General features: G+C 36.0%; 1 protein-coding gene across 1 annotated transcript in view; it reads right to left on the bottom strand.

The window, feature by feature from the left end:
• Cyp39a1 (cytochrome P450 family 39 subfamily A member 1) overlaps positions 1 to 12,036 on the bottom strand; it is a 119,958-nt gene that overhangs the window by 80,929 nt on the left and 26,993 nt on the right. Inside the window, exon 7 of the mRNA XM_076860121.2 lies at positions 4,457 to 4,547. Within this exon, the coding sequence (XP_076716236.2) occupies positions 4,457 to 4,547 (91 nt within the window). The remainder of the gene's footprint in view (positions 1 to 4,456; positions 4,548 to 12,036) is intronic.

Here is a 12,036-nt window from a genome sequence, read left to right as displayed (position 1 = left end):
ATAATGGAATAAAATTAGCAATTAATAGCAAGAAAAGTTATAGAAACCACATTAACACATGAAGATTGAATAACATTCTTTTAAATTGAGTGAAAAATCATGGAAGAAATGAGAAAAGAAATCAAGAAATTCTTAGAAACAAATAAGAACAGAGATTCAACATATCAAAGTCTCTAGGACAGTATAAAGGCAGTTCTAAGAGGAAAATTTATAGCATCAAGTGCTGACAAGAAAAAAATAAATATATAAAGATACCAAATAAATATGCTAATGTTGCAAGGCCCTAGAAAAAGAACAAACTAATTCTAAATTCCATAGAAGACATGACGTAATTAAGAGTTAAAATTAATGAAATTTAGACCTTTAAAAACACAAAGTATCAATTCAACAGAATTGGTTCTTTAAAAAGATAAACAAGATTGATAAATCCTTAGCCGAACTAACCAGAAGACAGAGAAGATCCAAATCAACAAAATTAGAGATGAAAAAGAAGACATCACCACAGACACTTCTATAATCCAGAAGATCACTAGAAACTATTTTGAAAACTCATACTTTAATAAACTGGAAAATTGAGAACACACAGACAAATTTCTACACACATATGACCTGCCCAAAATGAATAAAGGAGGATATCGAAGATTTATACAGACTAATATCAAGCAATGCAATTGAAGAAGCAATTAAAAGCTTTCCAAGAAATAAAAGCCTAGGATCAGATGGTTTCTCAGCCAATTTCTACCAGACCATTAAAGACAAACATGCACCCCAGTCTTCCTCAAATTATTCCAGGAATAATTTGGGAACAGAATACTCCCAAAATACAGGAAGATTGAATAGTTCCAAATATATTCAATGCAGTCAGTTTAACTCTGCCACCAAAACAAGACAAAGACCCATCAAGGAAAGAGAACTACAGACTAAAATCCCTAATAAATATAAATGCAAACATCCTTAATAAAATATCATAAACCCATTCAAAAACACCTTAAGAGGATAGTATACCATGATCAAGTGGTTTTCATCCCAGGGAATGCAAGGTTGATTCAACATACTCAAATCAATAAATACAATTCACCACATAAATAGAATTAAGGATAAGAATCATATGATCATCTCAATATATGTAACCAAAGGCATTTGACAAAATCCTGCACCCATTCATGTTAAAAACATTGGATGAACTAGGGAGAGAAGGAACTGACCTCAATATTATAGAGGATAAATACGAGAAGCCCAAAGCCAACATCATACTGAATGAAGAAAATCTGAAAGCATTTACACTAAAAGCAGGAATAAGACAAAGATGACCACTCTCACTAATTCCATTCAATATAGTTCTTGAAGCATCAGGCAAAGCAACTAGGCAAGAAAAAGAAATTAAAGGGATACAAATAGAAAAGAAGTCAATTTATTTATGTTGCTGATGACATGATCCTATATGTAGAAGACCCAAAAAACTCCATTAGAAAACTTCTATAGCTGATATTCTAATTTAGCAAAGTATAGGATACAAGATCAACATTCATAAACAAATAGCTTTCCTACACTCAAATAGTAAATCTGTTAGAAAGAAATAAGGTAAACTATTCTGTTCTCAATATCTTTGGGAAAAAAAAAAAAACCTTGAATAAACCTAACCAAGGAATAAATCTAAGCAAGGAAGTGAAATGTCTCTATGAAGAAAACTACAGAAGACTGAAGAAAGAAATTCAATTCCTTAGAAGATGAAAAGGCCAAAGATCTCCCATGTTCTTGTGTAGGCAGAATTAATATTGTCAAAATTATTCTATTTCCAAAAGCATTATAGAGATTCAATGTACTCCCCATCAAAATATCAATGGCATTCTTCAGATAACTAGAAAAAAAAGTCCTAAAATTCATTTGGAAGAATTAGAGACCCAGAATAGTCAAAGCAATTCTGAGCAAGAAGAATGATGCTGGAAGCATCACAATGCTTGATCTCAAATTATACTACATATTTATAGTAGCGAAAATAGCATGGTATTGGCATTAAAAAAGACATGAATACCAACGGAAGAGAACGGAAGACACAGAGACAAATCCACATGGTTATAGTCATCTGATATTTGACAAAGGTGCCAAAAACATGACAGAGAAAAAAGCCTTTTTAACATGGCTCTGGAAAAACTAGATATCCATATGTAGAAGAATTAAACTAGAGCCCTATCTCTCACCCTGAATAAAATGTAATAAAAGTGGATCAAAGACTTAGGAATTAGACCAGAAACCCTGCAACTTATATAAGAAAACATAGGTTGATATTCCAACATACTGGCACAGGCACCAACTTCCTTAACAAGACCCCTAAAGCTCAAGCTCAAGCAATAAAACTAAGAATCAATAATGGTATCAAATTAAAAAACTCTGCACAGCAAAGAAAATTATTTCAAGAGTGAAGAGAGAGCCTACAGAATGGGATAGATAAACCTTTGCCAGCTATTCCTCTAACTGGAGATTAATATCCAGAATATATAAAGAATTCTAAAAAACTTAATACCACAAAAATAAATCACCCAGTAAATAAATGTACAAAAGAACTAACGAGACATTTTAAGGAAGAAGAAATACCAATAGTCAACAAATATATGAAAAAAAATGTTCAACATCCCTGACAATCAGGGAAATGAAAATCAACACTACATTAAGAGTTTATCTCACTGTAGTCAGAATGTAATTATCAAGAATACAAATATTAACAAATATTGGCAAGGATGTGAGGGAAAAAAGTACACTCATACATTATTAGTGGGTCTGCAAATTAGTATCACCACTCTGGAAATCAGTATGGAAATTCCTTAGAAAACTAGGAATAGAATCACCATATGAGTCAGCTATCCCACTCCTTGGTACTTATCCAAATGAACTAAAAACAGCATATTAGAGTGACACAGGCACATCAACATTCATAGCAACACATTCAATATATCCAAGTTATGGAATCTGCCTAGGTATCCCTCAATAGATAAATGGATTAAGAAAATGTTGTATATGTACACAACAGAGCTTTACTCAGTCATACAGAAGATGAAATTATGACATTTTCCAGTAAATACGTGGAATTGAGAAACATCATGCTAAGTGAAATCGGCAAGACTCACAAAGCCAAGGGTTGAATGTGTTCTCTCATGTGAAAACTGGAGCAAATTAAGGGGAAAAATGTGGGTGCGGCAGATCTTACGATAATAGAGGGAAGATCAGTAGGGTAGAGGGAAAAGAGTGAGGAGGAAGGAGAAGGAATGGAAAGGGGAGGAAATGCAGGATGAATTTGACAAAATTAAGTTATGTACATATATAAATACACTACAGTGAATTCTACCGTTGGGGATATCTATAAAGCACAAAAAAAACAATAAATAGAAAGAAGATCAGTAGACTAAGGAAGAGGAATTGCAGAAAGAAAGAGGAAGCACTGGAGACTGAATTGGAGCAAATTAAATTCCATGCATGTATGATTATGTTAAAATGAACCCTATTATTTTTTAACAATACTTTTTTTTTTTTTGTCCCAGGGACTGAATACAGGGGTACTTTATCACTTAGTCACATCCCCAGCCCTTTTTATTTTTTTTTTATTTTGAGATAGAGTCATGCTAAGTTGCCCAGGCTGGCCTCAAACTTGCAGTGATACAGGCACATCCTGGTTCAGCCTCTTGAGTCCCTGGGATGTGCCACCATGCCCAGCCTGAACCCTACTATTATGTGTAACTATAAGGCACTAAAAAAGCATTTTAAAAAGAAAAATAATAATAATAGAGTGGAGATCAGTAGAATAGAGCAAGTAGATCAGAGGGAGGGAAGAAGGAAAGGAAGGAGAAACTAAAGGAGAATAAGATTGATCAAATTTTGTTATATGCATGTATACATATGGCATAAAGAATACTACTATAATGTATAATTAGAATGTACCAATAATATGTTTTTAAAAAGAAAATTGTGTATATCACCACATCTCTAGCACTTTTTTTATCATTTGGGAAAAATGGAGTTGGACAAGATGCTCTCTAAAATGCTTGACTGTAATTAAATTATAGGAGTCTACCTGATTGATAAAAAGGTTTACTTTGGCTCAGACTTGGAGGTTCAGTTCAAGATTGGGTGACACCATTGCTTTGGGCCTTAGGTGGGCATGCAGGAAGGCAATGGTGGGGAACGTATGGCAAAGCAAATTGCTCATTCATACATAGGATGCAAAAAAGAAAAGGAAGAGACCAGGATCCCACAATCTCCTTCCAGGGCATACCTCCAGTGACATACCTCCAGTTAGGCTCCATATCCTAATGGTTCTACCACCTCCCAGTACTGCTACCTTGGGACCAAGCTCTTATAACATGGGCCTTAGGGGAATAGTCAAGATCCAAACTATAGACCAATAATGTGTGTATTGGATTATTAAATGCATTTTCAAGTATGAAAATGAGCTTGGGTTTAGTACTTGCTGTGCCAAACACAGTAGATATGCCTTCCATAATGGTCTTGTGGACATCGGGATGAGAAAGGACAAATGCAAGTGTCCAAAATGCAACCTGAAAAAGAAAAACATATGTCAAAATTAGACTTCTTTGAAAGCAAACAAAACCAACAACAACAGAAATTAGGATAATATCTAAATTAACCTTAAAAGCATGTTAGAAAAGAGCATCATTGAAGATGACTAGAATTTATGAAGTGAAGAAATGTCTTATATCTTCTAGATGTCAAACTTTCCAATTTATTCTGTCCTTATGGTTTAACTATATTGTTTATATAGACTCAAATATGTTCACTAAAAATAGAAAAAGTGAAATTCCTTTTTACTAATAAGCAACAAAATATTATATAGGCATGCATTAAATATTCAGAAGCAACAAATCATGACATTTAAAAATGTTAATAGAAAACAAAAACAATTTTCAAGATTAAATGAGCCTAAAATACAAACAAATTAGTAAATCTTACTTTTTGCAAACAAAACAGTAATTTAAAATAAGCCCAGGAATCCATATCTAAAATCTTATAAACTAAATGATGATAGTGCTCTACATGAAAAATCAAATCATTTCACACCTGAATGCAATGGAACACAGTATATTTCCAAGTTATCTATTGGCTGATGGAAATTTTTCATATCTTTACTCAATAAATCATAAGACAAGATTACACTGCTATTCATTTTAAAATTTAACTTCCTACTCCAATAGATGTTTTTGTTTCTATTCTTAGGTTATACAATAAAGGAAATCTGTACAAAATCATAAAAGAAGCTTAGGTTTTCCTTTCAGTTTTTCTATAAGTATTTGTTGTAAAATACGTTTCATCTAGGAAAATCAGTCCCGATTTTCAAAATCAGGCAAAGTTATGTGTAACTTCAACCTTCTTTCTCTTTTGTAAGGAACATTATGTACTTGAAATCATCCCAGTACTCCCCAGTGTGGTTAAAAGAGGAAGAGCAACCATCTGACAGGAAATGCTCAAACAAGCCAAGTGCAACACTGCCCACTGTTTCCCCTTGGTGACATTAAATTAATAGTGCGGTGATTTTATGTGTGTGTCCATGGTACTGTTTACATAAACAAGGTAAACAGGAGAACTCTGCTCTTGCAATCTTCGTGGGGCACAGTTCAGATTAGGAAAGCTTTACCTAGTTCAATCTCACAGATGAAGAAAGAGGTACTCAGAGTTCTCTTTCCCTGTCTCTATACTCAGCTCTTTTCTCCTAGAAGTGATGAACTACTGAATTTAATTAATAAGCACTCAGAGAGGATCAGCAAGAGATGAATAAGAGGCACCCTGCAACCCCTGGTCCCCCACATAGAAGAAGAACCAAAGTAACAGGTGTGTAGCTGCATACTGAGATGAGTGACCAGAGGAGATTACTGGAATTCAACAGTTGAAAAACAGAAACCTTATAAAATCCAGATATCTGAGATAGCAGCATAGCAAAAGAAGCAAAATATATCCCAGCACTTGTTGATCCCACTACACGGCCAAGGGAGGGGCAGTCCCCCCTCCACAGGGTAAATATGAAAGAGAGTTCCTACCAAACTCTATCAGGGTGATACTGGAAAATCCTAGCTACTGGAGAGTTTTATAACCCTTATGGGTTTATAGCCTGAATAGAAAAGAATCCTGAAATCTGCAAGGTAGCCAGGCTTTTGAAAAGGTATTCATTTTATCTACTAGTGAACACTTAGAGTGCCATAGCCAGGAGCCATCTAAAGACGGGACCTAGTGTCTGAATCTGGACACCTCCAGGGTCAGGAGCCACTCTATTTTCCATCTCTGGTGTGCCACAGACATTCCACTGCACCGGCTCCACAGGTAGATGCCTCGCAAACCAAATTAGGCTCAACAGAATGACTCTGAACAAACCTACTGAGAGTACTACACTGGAGCGGGCAGGTGTTGCAACACTGATGGTCAAGTGAACTCTGCCCTCAAGAACCCAGGGATTAGGGAACCAGCCTTCTGAGACTGCAGGTGTGGCTAGTCACATGTGGTTTCTTTTCCTAACAAGGCAAAGAACTTCTGGTTTCACTGTTCCCCTCCCACAGAGGCATGCTGGGGAAGTCTCAAGCAAAACCACTGAGCCTCCAGCTCTTGTCCCATCCTCAGGGTACACACCATAGAAGATCTGGAGGAAAATTTTGCTTAGCATTAGCTGCCTTCAGATCTTACTTGACGCCTGTGAGCACCTCATCTGAGAGGAATTCTGTCCAGCTCCAGCCTTGCCCTATCTCACTTGATCCCTGGTAGATACCAGAGCTGAAAGCACTGGCATGGGGAGAAAAGGCTCCATCCCCAGGCATGCACAGGGGGGAAATCTGAGGTTCCACTCCTGAGCAAAATGCCCACAGTAGCATCAGAAAGGAACAATGTAACTTTTGTTGTCACAACACCTATGTAGGTCCCATGAACTGGCCGCCCTCTTGTTTGATCACACACGGCTCACAAGACTGGGTGTAAATATCACAGCGGGGTAGCTATGATTCCTGTCCCTACCTCACCCTGTACAGCATTTGAATCTGCATTAGTGTCTTACCAGAGGAAAAGTGTTCAGGCCCCTCACTATTACTGAAGCAGTCAGTACTCCAGACCCTTTTAATCAACTCAGCCAATATCAACAGCGCCAGAAGAAATCCCCAGCAACTGATAGGGCCACCCATCCCACTACAGGAAGAACCACAAGGCAAACCCCACCCACTCTGCTACTGACATCTCACTTGCTTGAATTGCTGGAGTGTCTCCATGCTTGTATGAGTGGTAAAGACAGTAAGTCTCTCCAACTCCAGTACAGTATGCACTATGCCTAAATTAACCAAACAAAGCTAAAGAAGCTCCAGGAAATTATACTAAAATGGCCATCCATAACCAAGTTCAATATTACCTAATAAACCATTATTTCAAGAAGCATCTATAGAAGAAAACCACTTATTAAGAAGACCAACCCATTAAAGTTGTAGAGCTATCAGTTACACTAGATGCATAAATCTCAACTTGGGAACACAGAAAATATGCAAAAACAAAGTTTATGATTCCTCCTAAAGATCATAACTGTCTAGAAACAGATTCCAAAGATATAAGTGGATGAAATGACTGATAAGTAATTCAAAATAATGATTTTTAGAAGCTCAATGAGATCCAAGAGAATACAGATAAATAGTTAAATGGAATTAGGTAGACAAGTTTGGTATATGAATGATAAATTCAACAAAGAGAGATATTTTGAAAAAGAAGCAATCCAATCTTGGAAATGAAGAGCTCAATAATAATTCAGATTAAAGATAAATTCAGGTAAGAGCTTGGTGGTACAGTGCCATAGCCAGGAGCCTGGCTGGTGGTACACTTCAGTATGATGGTTCAGAATGACAGCTCTTGCCTAGTGGGCACAAGACGCTGGGTTCAAATCCTAGAACTAGAAAATAACAGTAGTAATAATAACAATTAAAAACAAAAAATAAAAATTCAACTGAAAGCCTCAACTACAAACCAGATCAAGTATAGCTGAGGCTCCAGCTCTTGTCCCATCAATATTACATAATAAACCATTATCTCAAGAAGCATCTACAGAAGAAAACCACTTACTAAGAAGACCAACCCATAAAAGTTGTAGAGCAAAAGATAGGTCTTTTGAAATATCACATACAGACAGAAATAAGAAAAAAATATATAAAAGAATAAAGACAACTTTCAAGATTTTTGGGACACCATCAAAAGATCAATACCTGGGTACAGTAGCACACACCTATAATCCCAGTGACTCCGGAGACTGAGGCAAGAGGATCACGAGTTCAAAGCCAGCCTCATCAAAAGTGAGGCTCCAAGCAACTCAGTGAGACCCTGTCTCTAAATAAAACACATAATAGGGCTGAGGTAGTTGAGTGCCCATGAGTTCAATCCCTGGAACCAAAAAATAAATAAACAAGATCAACATCCCATATCATGGGCATAACCAAAGGGGGAAAACAAAGGCTAATGGCACTGAAAGTCTATTTAATGAAACAACAGAAAACTTCCCTGATTTGGAGAAATATGTGGACATCCAGATAATGGAGGGTTTAAAGAACCTCAAATAGACATGATCAGAAAAAAATTCTCACCATGATGTACTCTACTCAAACTCTCACTGTCAAATGTGCAGAACAAAGAATTTTAAAATATGCAAGAGAAAATAACCAAGTCACATTTAAGTGCAATGCCACTAGCCTAACAACAGATTTCTTGGAAGAAGTTCTACAAACCAGGAAGGCATGGAATCATGTATTTCAAGCCCTATAAAATAAAACAAAACAAAACACAAGTGAGGCTATATACCTTATAAAGCTATCAATTAGAATGGAAGAAGAAATAAAGACCTCCCAAGATAAGTGAAAACTAAGGGAATTCATGACCATCAGACCATGAATCATCTACAAAAAAAGGTGCTTAAGGGTGTCCTACACTTGAAAATAGAAGAAAAATACCATCATCATAGCATGTAACAGTATAAATCCCACTGGAGGAATAGATACATAAATGAGAAGTAGAAAATATTAAAATGTTATTGTTATGGTTTAAATATGAGGTATCTCCCCAAAGTTCCTATGTTAATGCAGGAATATGCAGAAGTAAAATTATTTAATTAACGAGGGATATAACCTAATCATTCCATCCTAATTAAATGGAATAACTGGGTGATGATGTAGGCAGGTGGGACATGCTAGAGAGAGGAAGTGGGTCACTGGGAGCACCCTAGAAGGATTTACCTTCTGTTTGGTCCTCCTCTTCCCACCTTTCTCTGCTTCCTGGTGCCATGGTTGGAGTAGGACTCCTCCACCATGCCCTTCTCTCATGATATTCTGCCTTGGGCCCAAGCAATGAAGATTTCCCACCATGGACTAAAACTCTCAGATATGAGCTAAAATAAACTTTTCCTCATCTAAGCTGTCCTTTTCATGTATTTTAGTCTCAGAAACAAAAAGCTGATTAACAAAGTTATCAATATAGTAAACTATCAAATCACAAAGAGGAAAGAGAGGAAGAAACAAATATTCAATCAAACTAAAAGAAAATCAACAAAATAACAGGCCCAAGTCCAGTTATTACTTTTCAAGAGTCTTAAGAGTCTTGGCTCTGAGTTCAGATACCAGTTGCTGGGGGATAGAGACTTATGAGCGCAAGTAGATGGTTATAATTACTTACCAGTACTTCAACCTTCAGCCTGCCTGCTTTGAAGAAACTTGCTCACAGAAAACCGCTTTGATGATAAAACCTATGTAATAAACATACTGAGCTAGCTCTGGGGTCATTCATTGTTCCTCCATCAGAGGAGAGTGTCTCACTGGGTCCTGGCTTTCTCTATGTGTTTGTATGTTTTTCTTAATTCTCCATTATTCTTGGCTCGTAACATTCATGAAGGTCATGGCAATCAAAGAGAAAAAGAAAAAAAAAATCCCAACAAAGAAAGACTCAGGATGAGATGGCTTCACTGCTGAATTTCACCAAACACTTAAAGAACTAGCACCAATGTGTCTCAAATCATTCCATTGAATTGAAAGGGAGGGAACCCTTCCAAACTCATTCTATGAGACCAGCATTATACTGTTTCCAAAAATCTAACAAGATCGCATATACATACACACATAACAGAAAAAGAAAAACAAACTATAGACCAAAATACCTAATAAACATAGATACAAAAATCTTTAACAAAATGCTAGCAAATCAAATTCAATAGCAAATCACAAAGATTATACACCATAACCAATTTGGTTTCACTCCAGGCATGCAAGAATGGTTCAACATATGAAAATCAATAAATGTTACATAAACAGAAGCATTCAAAATCACATGATCACTTCATTAGATGCATAAAAAGCATTTGGTAAAATTCAACATCTCTTCATGATAAAAGTTCTGAACAAATTAGCTCTGGAAGAATCACACCTCAATATAATAAAGCCTATGTATGGCAAACACACAACCAACATCATACTGAATGCGGAAACGTTGAAAGCATTTACTCTAAGATCAGGAACAAGACAAGATCACCATCTAATTCAAGAGAGCATAGAAATTTAAATTCTTTTTTTTTTTTAAGAGACAGAAAAAGAGAGAGAGAGAGAGAGAGAGAATTTTATTATTTATTTTTTAGTTATCGGCGGACACAATATCTTTGTTTGTATATGGTGCTGAGGATCGAACCGGGGCCGCACGCATGCCAGGCGAGCGCGCTACCGCTTGAGCCACATCCCCAGCCCCGAAATTTAAACTCTTATTCAAGAGAGTATAGAAATTTAAACCAAAGCAATCAGATAAAAGAAAGGGGGGAAAAGGCATATAGATAGAAAAGGGGGAAGTCAAATTATCCCTTTCTGAGGTGATATGATTCTATACATCAGAAAACCTCACCAAAAGACTATTAGAATTGATAAATGAATTCAGTAAAGTAGCAGGATACAAAATCAAGGCTAAAAGTTAGTGGCTTCTCTATACACCAATGACACCAATAATGAATTTTCCAAGGAAAAAAACATCATGACAGCAATCCACTTGCAATAGCTACATAAATAAATAAACAAACAAACTAGGAATAAACCAGGAAAGTGAAGGACTTTTAACAATGAAAGCTGTAAAACATTGATTGATGATACAAAAATTAATTTTAAAAACAAATAAAAGGAAAGGAAAGATCTCCCATGCTCATGAATTAGAATAATTAATGTTGTGAAAATGTCCATAATACCCAAAGTGATCCATAGATTCAATGCAATCTCCATCAAAATATAACGACATTCTTACAGAACTAGAAAAACAACTCTAAAATTCCTATGGAAGCATAAAAGACCCCAAAGAGCCAAAGCAATCTTGAACAAAAGGAACAAAAAAGAGCGGTATCATAATACCTGATTTGAAGACATATTGCAGAGTCATTGTAGCCAAAATAGTATGGTATTGGCTTAAGAACAGACACAGATCAATGGAACAGAACAAAGAACCCAGACATAAATCCACACATTTACAGCCAGGTTATTCTTAATAAGGGTACCAAAAACAGATTGGTCAAAGGACAGTCTCTTTAACAAGTAGTCCTGGGGAAACTGAATATCCATATACAGAAGTTTGAAACTTGATCCCCTTCTCTCACCCTGTACAAAAAGTCAACTCAAAATGGATCAAAGACTAATATACAACATGAAACTACAAGAAAATTTAGGGTATGTTATTCATTGGTACAGGCCATGATTTTCTGGATAGCCCCCCAAGAGCACTGGAAACAATAACGAAAAATAACAACTAAGATTAAAATAAACTAAAAAGCTTCTGTGCAGTTTAGGACATAATCAACAGAGTGATGAGACAATCTACAGAAGGGGAGGATATGCCACCTCTACGTGTGACAAGGAGTTAATTTATAGAATATATAAGAGCATGAAAAACTTAACAACAAAAAAAGTAATCCAATTTAAAACTGGGCAACTGATCCAAATAGACAATTTCTCAAAAGAAGAAATACAATGGCCAATTAAATTATGGAGAAAAGCTCAGTATCATTAG

This window comes from Callospermophilus lateralis, chromosome 6 (genome assembly GCF_048772815.1).
Source record: "Callospermophilus lateralis isolate mCalLat2 chromosome 6, mCalLat2.hap1, whole genome shotgun sequence".
NCBI lineage: Eukaryota > Metazoa > Chordata > Mammalia > Rodentia > Sciuridae > Callospermophilus > Callospermophilus lateralis.
This window is presented reverse-complemented; position numbering and strand designations above follow the sequence as displayed.